The sequence below is a fragment of the Cinclus cinclus genome, chromosome 27, assembly GCF_963662255.1.
Source record: "Cinclus cinclus chromosome 27, bCinCin1.1, whole genome shotgun sequence".
NCBI lineage: Eukaryota > Metazoa > Chordata > Aves > Passeriformes > Cinclidae > Cinclus > Cinclus cinclus.
Window position 1 is genome coordinate 7166148 of NC_085072.1, and position 24258 is coordinate 7190405.

General features: G+C 52.6%; 1 protein-coding gene across 1 annotated transcript; it reads left to right on the forward strand.

Annotated features, from left to right (window-relative positions):
- Nucleotides 1-267: 267 nt before the first annotated feature.
- Nucleotides 268-23852, forward strand: ADORA1 (adenosine A1 receptor). Its single transcript, XM_062509583.1, has 2 exons — nucleotides 268-608; nucleotides 23216-23852. Exons 1-2 carry the CDS (start codon nucleotides 268-270, stop codon nucleotides 23850-23852), a joined length of 978 nt encoding a protein of 325 aa, XP_062365567.1.
- Nucleotides 23853-24258: the final 406 nt, after the last annotated feature.

Sequence of the window (24258 nt, forward strand, 5' to 3'; positions counted from 1 at the left end):
CCTGACGGCTCCCGCTCCCTCTTCAGCGCCGGGAGCGGTCGCACTGCGGGATGGAGGTGGCTGCGGGATGAGCTCGGGGGGGGGGGGGGGGGAGCGGACGGACTGGAGCCCCGAGGGACGGCACAGACGGGAGGGAGTTTTTTCTATCCCCTCGCACAGGCTCCTGCGAGCGGCGCAGCTCAGTCAGCGATGCCACTCTCTAACCGCCTCTCTGTGCCTTTGCAGGTGACCGAGGAACCACACGGGAGCAGAGCGGACCAGAGCATCATGGCACACCCCATCTCAGCCTTCCAGGCTGCCTACATCTCCATCGAAGTGCTCATCGCTTTGGTGTCCGTGCCGGGCAATATCCTGGTCATCTGGGCTGTGAAGATGAACCAGGCACTGCGGGATGCCACCTTCTGCTTCATCGTCTCTCTGGCGGTGGCCGACGTGGCCGTGGGGGCTCTGGTCATCCCCCTGGCTATTATCATCAACATCGGACCCCAGACCGAGTTTTACACCTGCCTCATGGTGGCCTGTCCCGTCCTCATCCTCACGGAGAGCTCCATCCTGGCACTCCTGGCCATCGCCGTGGATCGGTACCTGCGGGTGAAGATCCCAGTCAGGTAGGAAAAGGCGTCCGAACCAGCTCTGCTGTGGAGGTTAAGAGGGAGTGAGAAAACCTAAAATTCCAGGAGAAGCACTGGGAGAAAGGACTTTCTCCCACACTGCTGTCCCAAACACATCTGGCTGCAGCAGCAACCAAGGCAGGCTGGGTTGGGGGGTTGTGTGGGGGGAGGGTGTCCTGGACCCTCCAGTAGCTTCTTTTGGGGACTCAGGGGGTGCTGGGTGTGCAGGCAGAGATCACATTGTGGCAGCTGCTGGCAGTGAGGGACAGGATCCCCGTGGCCAGGACAAAGTGTGTCCCCACACATGGGAGTGCCCCAGCTGGGTGTTCCAGGAGGAAAGGGGACAGCAGGTTTGGCTTTCAGCCCAGCTTTTCCTTTGCCATGGGGAGCACAGGGGTGGCTTGCTGTGGAACACAACTTTGGCAGTTTGAGGAACCATAGGTGACAGTTTGGCATGTTTCATGGGACAACCTCACCCAGGAGAGACCCTTGCTATGGGGTGCTCCTCAAATAACTCCTTTCCCCGTTTTCCCCCTTCTGTATTTGTTTCCATTCCAAGCTCAGAGCAAGTGCCTCGGGGCGTAAAGAAGAGGGACACTTTATTTGAGCACTTTATTTGAACTCTGCCACTCCAGGGGGAGATATTTAACCCTTCATGCCCCGCTCCCTCCCCGCCGGGGCTCTGCTGGGCCGGAGAAGCATTTCTGGGGTGCCACAGTGGGACTAGGGGTTGGAAGGGGATGTAACACCCAAGCAGAGCCAGGCTCAGCCCTTCGCTGTGAGACCCCCTCACTCTGTAGGGACGCCTTTGCCAGGCTCATGGGCCCCGCAAGGCTCCGGATGTAGGAGCATTGCTGGAAAACAGCCCAGCCAAGCTGAGCACTTGTGTCACCCCACTGACCCCTGTGAAGTTCAGGAAGTTTGCTGGTGGGGTCCCTGACCCTTCATCAGCACAAACACCCCAGAAAGGCACCAACTCCCTTGTGCTGGTGCTGCCTACACCCCAGTGGGTGTAGGACCCTTACTGGGGCAGGAATTGCCTTCCCATACAGGGAGACAAGGACAGGAGGCACCTGTGTTGGGATCACCTGACCGCTCTAAACTGCTTGGTGTTCCCAGATCCATGGGATCAGGCCAGAGATATGTTCCTTTGGGATTTTCCCTCAGCCACCACCACCAGCAGAGGCCGGAGAAGGAGTGTTAAGACAGAGGAGGGAGGCGCAGGATAAATCCACAATCCTGCCCACCCCCTCCCTGCCACACATAATTTCACAGACTGTTCCCAACTTCCTCCCTAGGTGTGATTTTCCCAATAACTGTCTCCCAGCCCGCCGGTGTCACAGAGTGATTCCCACCCTGTCACTGCTCTTGGAGCTTTTTTTGGGCTTCACGCATCCCCTGCATGTGGGGAAGGATCTGGTGTGTGAGTTCTGCAGCTCCACAGGACCAGCGCAGCCTGGCAGGCATTTTCCCAACAAACCAGTCCATTTTTAACTCCCTGTCTGACTGAGCATCAGATGGACTGTTCAGGGGACATTCCTGTCCCCATCCCAGGAGCTTTACTGGGAGCAGTATTAATATTATGCTGTACACAGGTTGGGTGAGCATTTCTCATGCAATTTCCACCCTGAATTTTGTGATCCCATTATGTGCCCAAGCACTCAGCAGCAGGAGATCTTCCTCTCTTTTCAGAGCCTGTTTTAATACTGAGAAGCTTTGTAACCTTATCAACTTAATGGTTGCACTCAAATATCTCAGAGATCTTTCCCAACCTTAAAGATCCTACAGCTTCATCAATTTCTGGCAGTTGGTACATGTGGTGATTTTAGGGGATGTAGTGCCCTGTATATGGCAGTCAGGATAGGAAACACCACTAAGGAATATTCCCTGAATCTGAAATGCCTCGAGTTTCTGCCAGCCTGTTGCAGGATGCTAAGGATGACAGTGACAGCATTTTTGCAGTACTCACAGCTCTCAGTCTTTCCTGACTGGGACACTGAATCCAGCAATGGCAAAGTGGGTGCTGAGAGCCTGAAGCACCTGGCAGGACTCAGGGCCCTGGAGGAACACTGTGCCTGGGAGAGCTCTGGGAGAGCTCCAAGCATCCCTGGAGGGCTGCAGGCCAGTGATGGCAGCCAGTCCTGAGAAGAGATTTGCAGGCAGGTGGGGAGGGATGTGTGGAATATCTGCCTCAGGCTCATCCCTAGGGCAGCCTGGACACTGTGCAGGAACATCCCCTCTGGCACAGGCATGGACAGTGTGCTCACTGCAGCCCATTCCTGTGCCAGCGGGATTCCTCAGACAAGCCTGGCACAGGATGGATCCTCACCTGTGCGACCCACATGAGGCTGAGGGGGTCTTGTGGGGATCTACCACATTCCAGCCCTGCCCCCCACCCACAGGCAGCCCTGGCTCTGCCGAGGCTCAGGGACAGGGAGATGTTTCACAGAATCACAGAATTCCTGAAAGGTTTGTGTGTGAAGGGACCTTACCCTGCCCTGGGGAGGGACCCCTTCCACTATCCCAGGTTGCTCCAGCCTGGCCTTGGACTCTTTCAGGGATGGGTGGCATCTTTTCACTGACTAATGGAGGTTGAAAAAATAGATGAGCTCCAGGGTGAGAGCTCTGAGTCACCTGCATGCTTTTGAAATTCCTCCGAATGTAAAACAGGCCTTGGAAGAGCTGTGGTTTGGCTTGTTCACTGGCCTGGCTGGACAGGAAGGTTTCCTGGCATTAGATATTGGGAGTGCAGCTTCTCTGGGCAACCTGTACCTTCCTTACAGGGAAGAATGGCAAGAAATGGGGAACACAGTGCATGGCAGCCCAGTTCCAGCTCCAAATGCCCCATGGACATGTTTGGGAGACAACCTTCAGGTCCAGAAAACATATGGACGCAACTGCTGGAGACCTGAGCCCTGGGGGAACACTGGGAACTTGGTGCCCATATAGAGACACCCCAAGTGGTTCCCTGAGACATTTAGGGTGTCTCTACATGGCAGTGGGAGATGCCAAAGCAGCACCCAATGCTCCATCGCTCCAGTCGCCATTTCCCATGGACACAGAAGCAAAGAGGGGTGTGGGGCACTCCTGCAAGGTAGAGGCAGATTTTGTCAGATAGAGAGGGGCCTTGTTTGGATTTGAGTTGGAAACTGCTGTTCTTCCTTCTCTACCCAGCACACACCCACTACAGTCAAGGGACTGGGATATGCCACCAAACCCTCTCCCCTTGCTCCAACTCCTGGGTATGATCCCTCCTGGCTGCTGGGGCCTGAGTGATGCTGCCTCCCCTCCAAGGGGCCTTTCCTTGACTTTGGAGGGATGCAGGAGCATCATGTGGACTGAGCAGGCTAGAGCAGAGGGTCCCCCACTTCCCATCCCCCACAGGAATGGCTGGAAACCACCTAAAATAGATTTGCTGGTGAAAAACTCCCCCTCCCCTCTCACATCCTTCCTCTCCCCCTGGCAGCCAAGCAGGACCCCCAGCCTGTCATCCCCTCATCTGGGCTCAGCAGGGTCCCCAAGCCCAGCCCAAACTTCCTTCTCACAGCCGTGCTTGGGGAAGATGAAACGAGTTCAAAGGGAGGGGAAGCAGCCAGCTGAGGTTGTCTGGCAGGAACCGGCCCCTCAGCATCCTGGTGGAGGCAGGATGCTGGAGGAGATGGTACCAGAGGGATGTTTTGGTGGGGATGGTGTTGGAGGGATGTTTCTGGGGGGATGGTGCCAGAGGGATGTTTGGGGGAAGGCAGCTCCTTCAACACTAGCCTCTGCTGCTTTGGGGGTCCTGTCTCTGCTCTGAGACTTGTGTTGGGCCTTTTGGAAAGGGCCAAAGCAAAAGGAGCTGCTGTCCTTGGGATATGCCAAACCACCCCTTGGCTGGGGACGCTGAATGCGTGGATGCAGCCCAAGCCTTCTGGGAATGGCCCTGGGGGTCCTCAAACACTCTGAAACATGCCAGGAAGGGAAAACCTGCAGGAATCTAATGTTTGCAGGAGCCCTCCTGTTGGAGCGTCTCCATCCACAGGTGGGACCTCCACACTCTGTGCCTGGGCCTCAACATTGGAGTTTCCTCCCAGCCCTGCCCTTCCTACCCTGCAGCATCCCAAGGAGCATCTCACCAGGGAGAGCTGCTTTTGGTGTTGCTGAAGTTTTGGAATGCACACCTGTGAGGCTGCAGAGCCATGGAATTTTGATCAGAATGGCTGGAACTCTCTAGGAAAAGGGGGGCAGGAGGCTTGAGCAGAGCAGCAGGAGACCCCAGGGTAAAAGCAGTGTTAGGGGGTGGTTCTGTGGACAGTGTTGGCATTGTCTGGTGGTTCAGGAATGCCCTATCTACAATTACATAAAACAGCTCAGGGATGGCAGGAACATCCCTCAGTCCTGGACTGCAGTGCCTGCAAGCAGAAATTGAGGGGGATGTGCAGGGGACCTGTGTGCTCCTGGATGGACACAAAGGAGGAAGGGGGAAGCTTCCCCCCTGGACTCCCTGTTTTCCAGGCTCCTGCCTGAGCTCAGGCTCTTCCTGGGATTGTGGCACTCTTTCCCCTTCTCTCCAGTCCTTCCAAGAGCCACGTGCATGGGGCCAGCTAGGGCTAGGTCATGGGAAGCCTGGGAAATCTTGTTGCCCTCAGCCAGCTGGGTAGTGGAGCAGGGCACAACTGAGGTGGCTTTAGCCCATTCCAGGTGTCCCAGGGAAGCTGTGGCTGTGCCACCCCTGGAAGTGTCCAAGGCCAGGTTGGACAGGGCTTGGAGCAACCTGGGATAGTGGAAGGTGTCCCTGCACATGAATGGAATGACATGAGGTCTCTTCCAACCAAACCATTCCATGATTCCTCCACCAAGAGTTCATGAAGGGTCTTGGCAGGAGAGTAATGGGCACCTGCTGCCATGGGATGGGCAAGGAAGAGAACATTGGGATGGTTAGGCCCAAATTTACAGCTCCCAAAACATCTAAGGACCAATGGGACATCTTTCCAGCACTCCCAATATCAAGTGCCAGGAAACTTTCCTGTCCAGCCAGGCCAGTGAACAAGCCAAACCACAGCTCTTCCAAGGCCTGTTTTACATTCAGAGGAATTTCAAAAGCATGCAGGTGACTCAGAGCTCTTATCCTGGAGCTTGTCTATTTTTTTTTCAACCTCCATTAGTGAAAAGATGCTATCCATCTGTACAGGCTCCTTCCCTGAGAAATCACATTTAATTTCCAAGGAGAACACTCCCATTTCCCCTAACCTGGAGGAATTTTGGGGACTGGTCAGTCTGTAGCCACCTCTTGTTTCTTCCCTTGCTGTCTTCCTCCAGGTATATTTTTAGCAAGTGAGGGTGATCTGTGGAGACTTTCATTCCATGGAATAGGCAGCTCTGAACCATGGATGGAGATTAAAATGCAGGAATTACAGTCCAGGGAGGTGTCTGCAGATTTGAGGCTGTTTTCAAGCCACAATTTCCAGCACACTGCACCAGGTAAGCATGTGGGTGCTACATCAGAGCCAGCGTCTCCCACTGCGCTCTGCTCCAACCAAATCTGGCTGCATGGACGAGCTGTGCCAGTGCAGCACCAGAAGCTCAATTCCTGTATCACCAAAATCAAAGAGCCCTTGAGATGGGCAGGGATTTGCCAGCAGGTTATGTTAGTCTGAGATACTGGTAAAGACCTGCAAATACCCAGGTGAGCTGGTTTTCAGCTCCTCTCTGATCCACAGAATAATTTTCAGCCATGAATAGTATAAGTCAGGGATCAAAGCCATGAGGACTTTTCCCTCGGCAAGGGGATGCCTGGATTAGGCTCGCTGGGAGCTCACACAGCAGATGCAGTGGTGTCATGAGATCTTCGCTGGCAGACACAAAATCAGGTCACTCCCAAAAGCTCCAGACACTGCCATGTGGCTGCAGGGAAGCAAGTGGGGCTATCAGCAGCATTCTCAGCTCCTGGAATGGCAGGGAAAACTGCTGGGGCTTGGGAGTGTCAATTTGGGATGCAGTGAGGGGCTGAGTGTTGGAGGCTCCATCCCCAGTAGAGCAGAGGGTAGGGGATGAGAGGCCTGAATCCTGTGTGGGGATACTCCAGACTCACTGATATTCAGAGTTACTTCCAAATTCCCTGAATTAAAAGGGCAAGAGGAGATGAATGGCCTCAAGAGACCCTGTGAGGGTTTCCTGAGCCGCAGGATCCTGCCCCTTCCCACTCCTTGTGTATCCCAGTAGAGCAAGGCCTGGTCCCCACACTGGGTAATCGCTCTGACCCCAACAGCAGTGTCACATCTGTCCCGTAGCAGAGCTCACGTCTGCCAGGGCTGTGCTTCAGGACCATGAATGAAAACCTGCGACTACTGCTGCTGCACCCCAAACCCCTGCTCTGGGAATGTTTTCATTGGGCTTTTTACCTATTTCTATTGATTTTTCAGGGTAAGACATGGACCCTTGGCAATGTCTCACCAGTAAATTTGAGGGTATGTTCCCAGCAAGAGAACATCTGCAGATGGGGAAACTGAGGCACTGAGTTGCACCATAGCTGGCTCAGAATGATCCCACGGGTGAGGGATGGAGGCTGGGAACAGGGAAGGTGTGGAAGCTGAGACTTGCCAGGACAACATTCTGTTCCTGCAGTGAAGTCCTGCCATGACTGTGCCCAGGGCTCTGGAGCCAGGTTCCTTCAGGATCCAGTTCTATCCCAGTGATCCCTGCAGGAGTAATTCCATGAAATTTAATTGTTTCTTTCACAGCCCAGGGTGCATCACAGTGTGGGTTTGTAGCCATTTGTGGTATTAAAATAGATGGAATGTGTCTTAAACAGGCCAGGCTGGCTCAACGGTAGGACAGAACAAGGAGTAATGGGTTCAAAGAGAAAAAAATGCAAATTTAGGTTCAGTACTGGGAAGGAATTCTTCCCTGTCAGGGTGGTGAGACCCTGGCACAGGTTTCCCAGAGAAGCTGTGGCTGCCCTGTGTATGGAAGTGTCCAAGGCCAGGTTGGCTGAGGCTTGGAGCAACCTGGGATAGTGGAAGGTGTCCCTACCCATGGCAGGGGGTGGAATTAGATGAGCTTTAAGGTCTCTTCCCACCCAAACTATTCTGAGTTTCTATGATTCTGTGGCTCATGAAATCCTGCAAGGAATAGACACCAAACCAGGTGGGGATGTGTGCATGGAATCCAGCAAATCTCTGCCACCTCCATGGCCGTGGTTCAGGTGTGGTACCATCAATCCGTCTACACTACCAGCCTGTATTCACTCATCTCGTGGCAGCATAGAGAGTCCATGAGGCCCCCATCGAGCAGAAAGTGAGGAGCACCCACAGCCAGGAGCACCCAGACGTGGTGGGACAGACAGCAGGTTCCTCTGGAGCTGAAAGATGCTCTTCTGTCTGGGGTACAGACTTATGGATGAGCTGCAGGGCCCCAGAACTGCCTGGGAACACCCAGAGATACTGTCACACTTCCAGGACACGGTTTTCCCTTTCCCGGAGTGAGCGGGCTGTGTCCCAGGGCACTGGGTTAGTGGAGGTGATGGTGATGCCCCTCTGGGCTGGGTGTCCAAGGGCCCTGTGCAGCTGTTGGCACAGAGACAAGGGAAACACCCCAGGAAGGAGGCTGCCGAAGCAAAAGCTGCTGATTCAGCTGTCCTGGCCCCTGCCAGCCCAGCCTGGCCCTGCAGGCTGGGTGTTGGGGTGAGTCAGGCCCAGCTCACCATGGTCTGTGCTGAGCTGGCCCAGAGCATGCAGGAGTCCTTTGATAGGTCCTAGGTCTTCCCCCACCCCCACAATGTAGGAATGTGACTCCAGCTGGGAGGTGCCATTATCTCCTGACCTTTACTGAGACAGTCCCACCTCTGGTCTCACCTTCGCTCCACATCAACCAGAGCAGGTGATAGAGCAGGAAAAGTGACTCACAGGGGGTGCAGAGAATCTCAGACACCACTCTTGGGTGCAGAGGGGCTCAGAAACTGCTCTGGGGTGCAAGCTGGGGGTCCAGAGGGGGCTCAGATGCTCTTCTTGACTTGGAGCCTTTCCCATTGACCAACTCTGGGGTCTGGGCTGGTCTCCATGTCCTTGACCACCTTTTGGCCCTGTGTTGGATATGTGCCCTGTGGCCATCAACAGCCAAACCACCCTCAGCTCCTCTTACACCCCCAGGTCAATCACGCCAGGATTTTTCAGTCCATTTATGGTGGAATAAGAATAAACTTAACTGTGTTGTAAAAGGGCCAGATTGGCTCTGTTGACCAGGAAGGGAATTCTGGCCATGAGTTCAGGTGAGAGACAGCTGGGACAAAGCCCACCAGCCTCCACTTCCAAATTTGGATCTGGAGGGACCCCTGTGAGGCCAGACCCAGTGTGGGAGATTGGGTCTGAGAGACCCCATCTGGGACACCTCAGAACGGCTTGTACAAAACACCAGGGACTGTTGGCCCTGAGGATCTGCTCTGAGGGGACCTGTCCGAGGGTGGTCATGGACATGCAGGTCCATGGGTCTCCAAGGCAGAACAGGCAGGGCTGAACAAAGGATCAGGAACAGAGACAATGGAGCTCCTGTATCCAAATGACTGTGCTGGAAAATCAGCCTGACAGTGGGGAATGGCTCATCCAATGGGTTACAATGGTGCATTGGCAGTTCTGTGTCCTGGGGTGGAGGCAGTGGGGAGAGAAAGGTCATAGCAACACAAAGAAGGATGGGGAAAAAAGAGGAAAATGTGTGGGAGGCACCACAGTGAAAGAACCTGGGAGATGAGTTTCATCGTGACACACACCGACTGGAGTAATTTCAGACTGGAGAGGAGCTGATGGGCTGGAAGAAAACCTCTGCCTGGAAGGACAGGGAAAACCCCTGAAAGATCTTGCCCACAGAGATGTGAGGGAAGCCTGGACACAGCTCAGGGAGAGTTGTGGACTCTGCAGACAGCAGGACATGGAGTATGGACAGGACCACAGGAGCGAGAGACTCTTGGGAGGGACAGGGACAGCTCGAGAGGCTCATCCCCTAGGGGACAACAGCAGTATCTCAGCCTGGGGAAATGACAGCCAGTACAGCTGAGCTGATAGGAACAGCATTAGATTATCCTGGAGACAAATGAATGATTTTTCACAGTGATCCTGCAAAGCAGTGGGGATAGACACAGCAGCTGAGCCAGCAGAACCCAGTGCTAGGGCTGCCAGTAGGTTGGGAGGAGTGTCCCAAGGGCCTGGTCCTTTTGGTACACCTCTCACCCAAGGTGATCTGAACTTCCAAGGCATGGAATGGGAAAGGTGCTGTCTCAGAGGCTTCCTGGGCTCCTGGTAGGGAGCTCCTGCTCTGGAAGTGCAGCTGCTCAGCTGCTGGGGCTCTTGCATAGGGTGGCCAGTGGCAAGAAAAAAAAATTGATGCTCTCTAATGCAGCAACAAAAACCCAGAGCTAGTCTTGCAGAATAGCAATGAGCTGAGCACCCTGGCCACCCCCACGACACTTCTAACCCTGCATGGAGATGCTGTTCCAAAGGGCAGCTGGATGGACAGGGCAGGGGGAAGGGGAGACAACACTGGTGATGCCACCAGTGAGAGAGGATGAAATAACCCTGAAAGACTCGGATCCTCCTCCTTACAGAGTGCTGTGGGCTGAGGGCTGGTGGGTGATGGGGGTAAATAGGGGAGAAAGGGCCATGTTTGGTGATGTAGGGAAGAACAGAGCAGGATCAGACACTGGAAAGATTTGGGGTATCTGGGTTTGCCCTTCTCTGCACTGTGGGACCCCCCCTTGCACCTTCACCCTCCTTCTTATTGCATTTCCCATTGTTACCTCATCCCTTCCTTGCCTGGCCTTTGCCCCCTGGCACTGAGCAGGCAACTATGACCAGCAGCTGTTACAGTCTTGGGTGGCTTGGTTGGATTTTTGTCAGGTACCAAAGTCTCTGATCACAAAAAGGAGCAGGAGGAGGACAAGAGATTTCTTTTCCAGCTTCTTTCTTGTGTGTCCCTCACCAGCATCACTCTGTGCTGTCCTGGCACCAGCTCTGGTGCTTGTGCACACAGACCCGAGGTATCAGCCATGCCCAGCAGAACTGTGGGGAAACAGAGGTGACATCCCCCTCTCCCACCCCCTGCCTGAGGTGGCAATATCACGTCTGCATCATTCCTCTATGGAAGGCGCAGAGAGCCAGGACATTGCTGCCATGGCTGTTTATCCACCTTCTCCAGGCCATTTCTCTCCCTGCAACCAGAGATGGGGATGATTTTCTTTGGCCTCCTTCAAAGAAGTGAAGTGCCAGCTCCTGGCACTAGAGATGTTTTCTAATTCAGCTTGGTCCATCTTGGCAGATCACAGCTCCCCTCTGTGACTCAGTCTCTCCATCTGTTCAAAGAGGGAGTGATGCTCTCTCTCTCTGACAGCAGCAAGGGGCTGATGCTGAGAAATGCTGTCTCAGACATTGCCAGAATTAGCACAGTCCTACAGATTAAATTATTCCTCTTTCTTTTCTGCTCTGGTAACAACACTTAGTGCCTTTACCTGTGGAATACACTCATATCTCTTGGTGCAAAGGCTCCATTCTCCACTGGGTGGTCCCAACTGGGAGAGCCAAGGACTCAGGCCTGAGTCCAGATGGACCTGGCAAAGCCTGAGCAGAGCCAGCATGGGTGCAGCTCAGATGGGTCTAATTTCGGGAAACTCATTCCCCACGTTCAGCACTGCTGGGACACAGGTTCTTTATGGGCTCAAGGAGGTTTGTCTGCTCCGAGGGAGCTCAAAGTGCTCCAACAGCAGAAGACGTGGAATCCCAGAATCCAGAAGATGCTGCAGTCAAAGTTTCTTGGGTTGAGGATGGAGCAGTCACTGACACCCCTTTTCTCCCGGAGATCATGGAATCCTGGAGTGGTTTGAGTTGCAAGGGTCCTTAAAGATCATCTCATTCCACTCTCTGTGACCCACACATGAGAGGGTCTTGTGGGGATCCTCCCCATTCCAGCCCTGCTCCCCACACACAGGCAGCCCTGGCTCTGCTGAGGCTCAGGGAGGGGGAAATGCATTTCACAGAATCCCAGACTGGTTTGGGTAGGAAGGGACCTCAGAGCTCACCCTGTTCCACCCCCTGCTGGGACACCTTCCACCGTTCCAGGTTGCTCCAAGCCCCATTCAACCTGGCCTTGGACACTGCCAGGGATGGGGTAGCCACATCTTCTCTGGGCAGCCTGTGCAGGGCCTCCCCACCCTCATAGGGAACAATTCCTTCCCAATACCCCATCTAACCCTGCCCTCTGGAAGCCATTCCCCCTTGTCCTCTCCCTCCATCCCTTGTCCCAAGTCCCTCTCCAGCTCTCTAGGAGCCCCTTTAGGCACTGGAAGAGCCTCTAAGATCTCCCTGGAGCCTTCTCTTCCCCAGGTGAACACCCCCAGCTCTCCTAGCCTGGCTCCAGAGCAGAGGGGCTCCAGCCTTGGAGTATCTCCAAGACCTCCATCCTGCCTGGTCTGTATGTCCCTCATCTCCATGGCCTGAGCCAGCCAGGCTACTTGGGCAGCCTCGGGCTGTGTCTGCCCATTGTTCCTTGCCTAGAATTAAGACCAGAGTAATTAGGAACATGCACAGGCTGTAAATTAGACCCAGCTGAGTAATACCAATCACTGCAATACCTGATCTTGGGTCTCAGATCTCTCCACCATCCTGATGGAAATATCGAGCTGCTTCCTCCCAGGGAATGAGGCTCCCAGTTGTCTTCCAAGGGAATAAATAATCTTTTAATCTAAATGAGAAAACAGAGTGCAAATAAACTTCAGGTTTTCTTTGCATTTGCACTTTTGTTTATCTGGTGACAGATTCCCAGAGGTGAGGGAACATTTAATTGTGGTGTTAACTGGAGACTTCACTTCCAATTTGGCATTTCATTTGACTGACTGAGATACGGATTCACTGTTCAAACTCATTCCAAGACAAACAACTCAATGGCTTTACACACGTCCTCTGATCGTTACTTTTTCCATCTTTATGGTGTGTGGAGGGGATAATTACACAAGTTTTACCTAAGCTTTGTGGAGAGTTGTGTTTGGACAGAAGTTGGAAGCCAACTGTAGCCCAAATTGGTACCTCCAAAATTACTACCACCAGCTGAAACTACATATAACCAATTCATTAAAAAAAAAAAAAAAAACCAAACAAACTTAAATGAATCCAGCTGCTTTTGCATTTGAAATTGATATTTTCATCAGGGGAAATATGCATTGGACAGAAGGCGCTGGACTGGTTGTTTTGGGTTGCTGTGTCCTGTGATGTTTAGAAACAGTAGATCTCATCAGCACTGCTAATTCTCCTCTAGGCACTGGGTGGAGAAAACAACCTCCCTCGTTTTTTGAACCTCCAGCCAATTTTTCAGTCGTGAATGTCCTAAACTTTGAACTGGGTTAAGTGCAAGAAAGGGAATGTTCCCTTTGCAGTGACAAACTGTGCAGTGAGGATCCTGATCCAATAACAAGTTGCAGACTAAGAAACTGAGGAGTTTAGCTGTTGACTGCAAAATCAGGAGTCAGGTTAGCAAGAGAAGTGTAAACCCCAAGAAATTAAAAGGCAGCCAATACCAATCTCTTGTTCCAACTGTAATTTAGGATATCTCTTTTTTTCTGATGAGTCTTTCTGCAATGGAGAGATAAAGACCCACCTCAGCCCTGCTCTGAGGCTTGCCTGGTGCCTCTTAATTGAGATTCTATCTCCAATTTCCTGCCTCCCATTTATCTGGGGGAGCAGATCTTGATGTCCCTTTGAATGCAGATAGAACAACAACAGCAGCTCTCAAGACCCCCCCTCATTTCCCTTCTCCTTGGGGTCCCTGATCTGCTCCTACCTTTTAATGGCTCTTGATGTTTTCCAGATTCTCCTGGCTGGAGGCCTCCCCTGGAGACCCAGCTGGCCTTTGCCAGCAGTGTGGTGGTGACAGGCAGGGAAGGGTGGTGGCACTGGGCACTTCCTCAGCTGTCACCTCCCTCCCAGCACAGTCAGTTTCCCTCTGCAGCTCAGTGTTTTGTGGGATGGACTCTGAGGCACAGAGGCTCTGGGAGCCCACTCATATCAGGCACTTTATATCTGCTGTCCCATTTCCATTTCTTAGAGCCACATTTGTCACATTTGGCATTTTAAGAGGGTTTTAGAGCTACATTCTTTCTTTGTCCTCCCCTCTTTCCCCTCCCTTCTAAATTTTGAGGGGTGACTTTCCGAGTCCTCATTTCAAAGAGGTTCCTTTGCATAAAGAACTAAAATACACAATGCATAGAAAAATCAAGTGCAATACAAGCAATAATTAAAACCCCACCACTTTTATCCAGACAAGCTCTGGATTTGCACTGAAGATTGGCAACAGCTGCCTTTTATCCCTTCTCCTTTGTACTCAGGGAATACCTCACCATCGCTTACCTGATCACACAGATACTCTGCTGAATTGGGTCTGGACAATCAGATCCTGGCTAATTGCTATGGCAGGGTGAGCTGTTGTGTGACACCCCTGGAGATGGCCAAATCCACAGGTGATGGCCCAGCAAGGCAAGGGAAGATGACCTGAGACAAGCAGGTTGATATCCTACCAGCACTGGGTGAGAAACACCTCCAGCACTGCTATAGAATCATGGAATGGTTTGGGTGGGAAGGGGCCTAAAAGCTCATCTTGTTCCACCCCCTGCCATGGGCAGGGACACCTTCCCTAGACCAGGTTGCTCCAAGCCCCATCCAGCCTGGCCAGAGAGAGCTGCACATGGGGTTGAGTGGCTCCACCTGAAATTGTCTTCTGCTGAAGGTGGGGCTGCTCCCACAGCACAATGGGCTCATCCCTGTGATGTTTGGGAGCCACCCTCAGACTCAGACCCCTCTCCAAGGAGATGCTCACACAGCAAATTCCTATTTTTGACAACAAAATTGTTTAGACACTAAAAATATCCAGGAAATATATTGCACAGGGGCAGCACTGGAGACAAGTCCACGGTGCTCATCATACTGTCCTGCAGCTTTCACAACCTCATCCCCATCTCTTGGGGACCAGGCTGTCCTTCTCTGTGTGTCCTAATTCTCAAAGTCCTGGGGCTATAAAAGAATCTCAGCTTCTTCTTCTTCTTCTTCTTCTTCTTCTTCTTCTTCTTCTTCTTCTTCTTCTTCTTCTTCTTCTTCTTCTTCTTCTTCTTCTTCTTCTTCTTCTTCTTTTTTTCTTCTTCTTCTTCTTCTTCTTCTTCTTCTTCTTCTTCTCTTTCTCCTTCTCCTTCTCCTTCTCCTTCTCCTTCTCCTTCCTCTTCTTCCTCTTCTTCTTCTTCTTTTTAAAGCATCATTTCTCACACTTTGCTTTGCTCAGAATGTTGTTGCCTGAAAGCAGCAGCCAAAAGATGAGAACATCACATTTTTTCAGAGAACATCACCAGTTCTGAGATTCTGCAGTTGTTTCATGATTTTGCAGCCATTGCCAATAGTGTTAAATCACTTCCCTCCTGCCTGGAGAGTCCTGAGCACACATGGTAGAGCTGGGAGGGGGCTCTGGATCTGCCCGAGTACACAACTATGGCTCAGTGGGACTTGTGCCCCACTGACCAGGGCCATTGGGTGTGCCCTTACGCTGTCACATGGCAGCAGAAAGGCGGTATGTCCAGAGCAGAGCCACCCACTCACACCCTTGGATGGACTTGGTGCTGCCTGTGGCATCAGAGGTCTCATGGCTCCCTTTGGGGCATGGAGGGTCTGTCTGGGGTTGGAGGGCAGTGCTGTCTGACAGACACAAACTAAATTGTCATTTCCCTCAGGCATTGGATGGCCTGGGCATCCCAGCTCCCTGCTTAAACTGCACACACACACATTTGGGATGAGGAGCTGAGCACGGGGTGAATGGTCCTTGCTGAGAATCTGCTTGTGCAATGATAGAGCCCACATCAGGGTGCAGCCTCAGACTGAAAACCAACCTCAGTTTGGAAACAAGATTAATTTTCTGAGCAGAAAGGATTGATATTGGCTGTTGGGGTGAGGGATGATGCTGGAGGATGTAGGAAAATCCTCTCTGAGCAGAGTGGGTAACTTGCACTCCTTTACCTTCCTTGGAAAGCAGCTGCATCTCCTCCACACCAGGGCAGAGCCTGAAAGAAGGATCCTTCAGTGTGAGGTCTCTGTGCTTTCCATCCTCCCTCCCTGAGATTTCCAGCCCTCCCATGCTCCCCCTTGCCCTGCAGCACCTGGTCATGGTGGGAGTCTCTCGGATACCCCATGGGAGCTGTCAGTACTGGTTTGTGGTGGAGCTGCTGTGGTTACTCACCTCCCACCTCTGAGCTGAGGACAGCTGGGCAAATTATCTGAAAGAAACTCTGCATTTACTGGAAGCCTGTGGTTTGTTCCCAAAGGCTGTGATTCATTGCCAGAGCCAGGGTAGCCTAGAGGCACAGACACCCAGAGGGAGGCACAGATCCAGCTCCAAAGGGGTCACGAACAGTCCCAGGAGGGGTGTGGGGAGCTCAGCCAGCCTGGCGGGATGTTGTGGCCCAGCTTCCTGGGCCCAAAGGTATGATAGGACAAGTCTCCTTGGCTCTGCAGGAAAAGATGTAATCCTGTCACTGGAACCTGAAATAGAGCAGGTTTAGCTCAGAACCAGCTGGGCACTGTGGGGGCTGCAGAGAAACCTCCTGGAGCTCTGAGCAGGGAAACCTGCTGAGAGTGATGCCCACACAGGAGGTGCCAAGCTCAGGGTGGGCTGATCTCTGGGTGTGCTGTGCTTTGAGGTTTGGTCCTACTGGGACTGGTGGTATCAGGGGAGTGGCAGAGTTGGGATGATGTGGCTGGGCTCTGGGTTGATCCAGGCTGGAGCTGGGGGTCACCTTTTCCCACACCTATAACCACCATCTGGATGGACATCCTCGATGGACTCTCCTTTTGGTACTGCCAGTCTGAGCTGAAGATAACGTGGAGTGGCCAGGCTTCCCCATGGAGGCATCATTCCCACTTACAACCATTTTAGCCCATAAATCTCTTTTCTACCTTATTTCCTTATCTTCTTGTGGGGATGTTTGTGTCCCTGGGGCTGCTTTTGGATGTGCCCACATCCCTCTGGATGCCGGGATGCCTCCAAGGTCCTGAGAGATGTGTCAGGGCAGGCTGAACCCACATCAAGGCTGAACCCACACCAAGGCAGCAGTATTTCCCTGCACGCTGTTTGGAGCCCAGAACATCTGCAAATGCTCCAGGTCCCTCCACAACCTTCTCTGACACAGCCCAAAGCACGAAGCCCCGTTTTTGTGTTTTTATCTTGCCACTTGCTGGAACTGTGATCAGCTCCAGCTTCTCCCACCACTGAATGAAGCCCTCACCAAAGCCCTCGCTGAAGCCCTGGGGACTCCATGTTTCAGTGTGTGGGGTCCAGTCAGTTTTGGCAGCATGAATTTGTTCTCTTCAGTCACCCTCAATTTGTTCTCCTCAATCACCCTCACCCACACCCATTAGAGAATTCGTGGCTACTAGAGGTGATTGCAAACATCCAGAGGTCCTGCCAGACACTTTGCCTGGCCAGAGTTGTTTGTGCCTTGCAGGCACTCGTTGCAGAATGATTCCTACACAGAGTCACCATTTTGGGATGGTAAAACCAAGCCCTGAACACAGAGGGACCGGAATGGTCAGCAGTGGGATGCATACATCCACCCTCCCCCATGCTTTTGGGGTCTCTCCTGGTGGCTTTGGGGGAGGTTTGCATCAAGAAGCCTCCTTGTGTGGAACCATGTTGTTATGCTACAGTGGAGGAGTCCCAAAGTGTTTTGGGAGCAGAGATCCTCAAAGAAGGTGCTTCTCATGCCCAGGTCCTCTCTGGAGAGGCATGAGTGGCTGCGGCTCCAGGTGACCACATGTGGGCTGAGCTTCCAGGTTAGGAACATGCCAGCTGCTCTCAGAGCTGGGCCAAACAGCAAAGACACCATATGGTGAGAAAATCCTTCCCTGTCTCTCAGTAGGGTGGTCCTAGCTGTGCTTGGGTGCTCTGCAGGGCAGAGTAACAGGAATGGTCCAGTGAGAGCCATGACCTCTGGAATCACAGCTCAGAGCACACAGGGACACTCACAGAGGTGTGGGTGGGAGGACCCAGCACTGTGGGGAACATCCATCCCTGGACTCCTCAGCTTTGGACCTCCTGTGCCCTCCTCTCCTTGCAGCACATGGCCCAGGGAGCATCAGGCACCCACAACCCCCTGTGCTGTCCCATTGCCAGCTCTGGACTGGGCAGCTGGTGGTAAGCGGACTAGGGCAGCCCTGACCTGGGCTCAGTGGTTGCCAGAGAGGTTCCAGGTAGAGATTTGCGATGCAGCCCCACCCATATGAGTGGTGGGTATTAAGGTGCCTGTTTCCATTGGTGCCTCTCCTGCCCTGGGAACCCTCCAAAACTGACACCTGTAGAAAAGCCACTGTTGTCCTCATCCAACTGTCCCTCACCCCGAGCAGACAGACATGGGTGAGGTACCAGGAAGAGATTTTCCTCCTCAGCTCCTTTTAAATCAGGTCCCCAATCCTCAGAGCCTGAGGCCAGAATTCTGTGTCACAATCACCTGGCCCATCCCTTCCCACCATGTTTCCCACTCCTTCTTGTCCCAGGGATCTGCTGGCACTTCTCAGGTTTCCCCCACAGCTCAAATCTCTTGCAGACCAACCAGCCAGAGATGCTGGGAAGGGACACGCACAGGGTCCTCCAGGTTCCTTTGGAGCACTGGGAAGTGGCTCTGTGGTAGGATGAAGATGTCAGGCTGGAAATGCTGTGCTGATGGAGACTGCTGGGATACTTTGGTGCAGGACAGGGGTTCCAGCACCAACAAACACCAATGTCCTTGCTGGATGTGCTCTTCTGGCTCACCTCAAAGACCAGACCAGTTTTTTATGCCTTTACTTGCCTGCTGGGTTTTGTCAAGCAATCATTCTGGGATTTGGGGATCAGGACAATCCCCCATGTATCCCAGAGGGGTGCTGATAGGACCAGTCTCTCCATTCCAAGCATTTGTAAGAACAAGATGTAATGCCCATCCAAATACCAGCTTTGGCTGATATTGGTTGACCTCTGTCCCTCCCAAGGCCACCACTCACATGGTGACACACCTACCAGTGGCCACAAACCCACATTTGGTAACACTCTGTGATTCTATGAAGAAGGAAGCAACCTTTCACTTCCAGGATCAGAGGTGACCATCAGAGTTCCTTCTGCAGCACTTCCCACTCTGTGTGAGTACCCAGGGACCCCCTTTTCCCAGCCCTGAGCTGTGGCTGATCTCACCCTTGCAGAACCCAGACACCACTTTGCATTTCTCAGATTCTCATTTCTGAGCAGGTTTGAACACCAACAATCCGAGTTTTCCCACCCAGCAGCCTCCAAGAAACTGAAAGATCTGAAGGGAAGATACAGCCAGGAGAAAGGCGCATGGATCCAAATCCTCTGAGATCAAAGCACTTTTGTCTAGAGACTTTCAATTAGATCAGGACATGGTCTGGCTGCTTTTTCTTGCTGTGTTCATCGTGCAGATGAGTGTCATGTCAGCTTGGCCTCCTTTCCCCCTGGCACATTGGCTCCAGCTTCTTTTCATTAGTAATGGTCTGTCTTCATTAGTGAATTAATTCCCCAGGAATTGCACTGCAATAAACTCTCCAGAGCAAAGACCAGCAAAGCCACATCTTGGCACTGTCTGGACAACAGCAAGTGTTTTGTGGACAGAAAAACTAAACAGACAACTGCTAAAAAACTCCACGTTTTATTCAAGTCAGGCCTAGAGTCTTTGGAGCTTTTTCAAACAAAACAAGAGATGTTTGGTGAGTGTTTGGTTTGGATTGACCTGTGGGTCAGTGTCTTGGAAATGAGCCCTCATCTCTCACAGGAACAGGCCCCAAGGCAAAGGTGAACTCCATTAAAGCAATAAATGCTCCATTCTTCAGGTGCTTTCAAACATGCCCTAATATCTGAAATGGTCACAGGGCCTTTACCAGCCCAGGGCTAGACACCTCCAGAGCAGGACCTGGGCTGAGCTAATCTCCCTGGGCTGCAGCAGAGTGGTGTGGAGGTCTGCACACATCAAGATGTGACAGGAGAAGTTTAATTTAGTCGGGGAATGAGGACCAAAGAGAAAGGAGGGTGGATGGTGTCTTCAGAGTGATGGCCAGCAGGCCATTACAAAGTTCTGGAGGGACAGAACAAGGAGCAATGGCTTCCCACTCTGGGAGGGCAGAGTTAGATGGGATATTGGGAAGAAATTCCTCCCAGCAAGCGTGGTGAAGCCCTGGCACAGGGTGCCCAGAGAATCTGTGGCTGCCCCTGGATCCCTGGAAGTGTGCAAGGCCAGGCTGGATGGGGCTTGGAGCAACCTGGGATAGTGGAAGGTGTCCCTGCCCATGGCAGGGGTGGAATTAGATGAGCTTTGAGGTCTCTTCCCACCCAAACAATTCTAGGATCTTATGATCTCCATGAGAAAAAGGGCCTCAGTGTCTGCTCCATCCTCAGCCCCTCCCGGGGACAGCATCTTGCCCTGCAGAGCTGCTCCCTGTCAGCTCTGTGCAGCCCCTGGGGACAATTTGTTGGCCTCCACCTCCACCCATCACCTCTTCCCTTCCCCTGGGGAACTAACAGCTCTATCAATAATTGCCATTTTGCCTCTTGGCTTTATCTTCTGAACCCTCAAAGGCAATTTTGTTCCATACCACAGTTCCTGCCCATCCCATCTCATGATGAGGCTGGATGGTCGTTGGCCCTTTCTCCTAGACTTGGCACCTAGGAGGATTTGGGTCAATGCCCATCTCTGTGGGGAAGGGATGGTGCAAAAACCACCACTCAGGGAGGGCAGGGGGAACATCTACCAATTATAGTCAGGCTCAAACCCCCACAGGCAGAGGAAACAAACCCAGAGTGGATGAGAATGCGGGTGATGATTACCATGGATGTTTTAGTCACAGCTGTTAATAAAAATAACAGCAGTAATAAAATTGCAATGATGCTGGTAATTGCTCTGGTGCTGATGAGAATAATAAGAGATTATTTATTAACTATGAGCCATTATCAGCATTTTCTAGTGCTTCTGCCTCCCAGACTGTCCCAAACTCCAGCCCTATTATATTAATGCACAATGAGACAAATGAGAAAATATTTTCTTTATGGCATAACCAAGAATAATGTTGGGAACAAGAAGGTCTATCCCTGTCCCTCGGCTAACCGTCCTCCCACCATGTGGCAGGGGTTGAGAATTAGGTGGGATCTTGCATTTCCACCCTTTACAGAATCACAGAATCAATTAGTTTGGAAAAGGCCTCTGAGGCCATCAGCACTGAGTGCCACATCCAGGCATTCCTTGGACACCTCCAAGGAAAATAAAGTGTAAAAGGAATTGAAGTGGGACTTGTGGCCTTCAGAGCATCTGAGCCCCATGAGAGCTCCATGGTCAGTGGCTGGATGGACCTGGTGGGTTGGAGAGAGAGGGAACTTGGAGCAGTTTTATAGCTTTTGTCATTTTCCATGTGGGGCTGATGGAGACAGTGGACACAGGTCCTGGGAGCACATTTCCTGCAGCTGCCTGCCCTTGTCTTGTTGCTTGAAGGAGCAACAAGCTCCAGTTGTGGCTGTTTTCTATAGGTTTTTTGGTTCACCCACTTTTCTGTGACCATGTCACACAGACTGGAAGATGATGTCCAGGTTTGCCCTGGCTGCTTCTACAGGTGTACCCTCAAACCTTGTGGGGCAAAGTGATGGGAGGAGCAGGAAGATCCAGATCCTGCTCCCAGACGGTGTCAGGCTAGGCACTGCAGCAAGGGGTAAAGATGGATGTGGACCACAGCAGAGAGATGGGTGTGCAGGAAGGGGGGGACAGATATGGACCATGGAGAGACATGGGTGTGCAGTGAGTGGGGGTGGACCCTGTGTCTGGGTGGTGGCTGCAAGCCCTGGGAACATGTTTGGGGACCGCAGTGACACTGCTGCTGCTCAGCAGCTTTGTCTGTTGGGCAATGGCTCCTACACAGCTTTGCAGGTCAGGTGGCACCTGGAGTGGGTGCATGTCCAGCAAAATCAGTAGAAGACCCCAGAAAACCCCAGGAGTGAGAAATGGGACAGCGTTCAGGGGTTGCAAAGAGGGAAGGAGTTGGGGCAGGGGGTGGTGCTACTATTTCTGGTGTCACCCCCCCCCAGGCTGCTAAAGCCTGGGGAGATGGAAGTGGGATGTCAGAGCTGGAATGCACATCAGCCCTCCTCAAGGACCTGCAACCAGACATGGTTGTTTGGTTCACGGGTCAGCACACAGCCCCATGGGAGTCTCTGGCATCTCTCTGCCACCCCCTGCTCCCTTGGACCCTCCTCGCCATTCCCTTCACTCGACCCCAGTGTTGGTTTTTTCCCACTGGCCCTTGCCCAGCCCATGCCTCAGTTCTCTCTGCCCTGTGCCTTTCTCAGGGTCTCCTGCCCTCTCTCTCTCCACAAGGAATAAATCACCCTCCAAAGCCAGCCTTGGGTCTCAGCGGAAACAGCTGCCCACATTGTCACCTCTTTCCCATGGGACTTGGCTGCCACCACGTTGTGAAGCTTTTCCCAGAGCACAGGAGGTTTGTTCAGGAAAGATGTCAGGTACCCAAGACTCTGGATCCTCTGGACTCAAAGGGACTGATGTCCTCTCCTTCAGCCTCTGCCACTCCAAGCTCCCACCGTGATGCCTTGCCCATGAGTGGGGTCTTGAAAAGGGAGAGTGGGTTTGGGTCTTTGACTGTATAAAAAAGGCCCCAAATGCTCAATTTCCATCACAGGTCTGAGCAGCAGGATTGGGAATCCATGTTTGCCAGCCACCTCCACATGGTCCCCATGGTTGGGTTAACACCAGCAGCACTGAGAGACCCAGCAAACAGTCAGGAAAACATTCTTTGTTCAACCCCCATTGGTGGAAAGCAGTAACTCTGGGGCTGTGAATCTTCTCAACCTCCAAATAAAAGCTTTTTTGAGAGCCAGGGGAAAAAAATCAATCCAGCAGACTGCACTTCCCACTTGGAGAGCTCTGGAGAGATGAGCCCAGCCCCAGTGGCTCCCCAGGGGCATCAGGGAGGGACCAGACCCTAGGCAGAACACAGCTCTCCTCCTCCTCCTCCTACCCCTGGCATCAGCCCATCAAGAAAGAGGGTTTCATCAGTTCGAGCACATTAGGAGAGGAACAGCCTGTGCCCAATGCTTTCCCAGGGGTCCATTAGCACCCGCAGATCCTTCCTCCACATCCTACGGGATGCTTTTGCTGGTGATTTCCTCCCCAGGCACAGGGCAATTGTCTGGAAGAGTGAGCTGGCAGGGTTGGTGCGTGGCTGGAGGAGAGGGTGACCTGCTGCTCTGAGTGCAGGTGCTTGGATGGGAGCTGGGCATATGAACTCCCTCCAAGAAAAGGACATGGATACTCAGGCACATTGCAGGTGCTAATGCATTCCCTGGCTTGACATCATCCCCCAGAGCTCATGGATTGTGTCTAGGGTCTCTGCCATCCCAGGACTCAGGCAGAGAAACCAGTCTGTGAACACAGTTTTCAGAACAGGCTCTTACCCACTTCCAGCGGATGGAAGGAGGAACATCCTCCTACCACTGCCACTCCACCTGGAGCCAACACAACCTCCAAGCAGAGCATCCCACCCATGTCTAACTCCTTGTGGCTGTTGTCTCTCCCGCAGGTATAAGAGCGTGGTGACACCGCAGCGGGCAGCCGTGGCCATCACCTGCTGTTGGATAGTCTCTTTTCTAGTGGGACTTACCCCCTTGTTTGGCTGGAACAACCTCAACAAGATGCGGAGGACTCAGGAGTTGAACAGCAGCCACACGGAGTTTGTCATCACATGCCAGTTTGAGACAGTCATCAGCATGGAGTACATGGTGTACTTCAACTTCTTCGTCTGGGTCCTGCCTCCCCTGCTGCTGATGTTGCTCATCTACCTGGAGGTCTTCAACCTAATCCGCAAGCAGCTCAACAAGAAGGTGTCCTCCAGCTCCAATGACCCCCAGAAGTACTATGGGAAGGAGCTGAAAATTGCCAAGTCCTTGGCGCTGGTTCTCTTCCTGTTCGCGCTCAGCTGGCTGCCTCTGCACGTCCTCAACTGCATCACCCTGTTCTGCCCATCCTGCCAGACCCCGCACATCCTCACCTACATCGCCATCTTCCTCACCCATGGCAACTCAGCCATGAACCCCATCGTCTACGCCTTCCGCATCAAGAAGTTCCGGACAGCCTTCCTGCAGATCTGGAACCAGTACTTCTGCTGCAAAACCAACAAAAATGCCACCAGCACCACCACAGCCGAGACAGGCACCTAGGAACTGGGAAAGGGCAGAAAGGGGCATCTGTGCCCACCCAGTCACCACCCAGACACTGTTCCTGCTGTCTCAGGAAGGGGTAGCAAGGACCCGATGGGTTCTGAGTTCAGCAGCCCCCTGCAGTCCCCACAGCCACCCCAGGGGGTTATTTATTCACAAGCATTGTACTGATTGGATATTGTAGACTGTGCTGTTCCTTTCTGGTTTAGGATTTTTTTTTCTCCCTGTTTGTTTTTAATTTTTTTTAAGCATTGACAAGTACTTAAGGAGAAATTGTACAGACAAACCCTGAGTTTATCTTAATGCAAATAAAGTCCAGTGATCCAAATCACCCAGGAGGTGCCCTGCCATTGATGGAGATCCTCAGCTCCATGGTGTTGGTGGTGCTGGGGGCACCTCGTGCTCT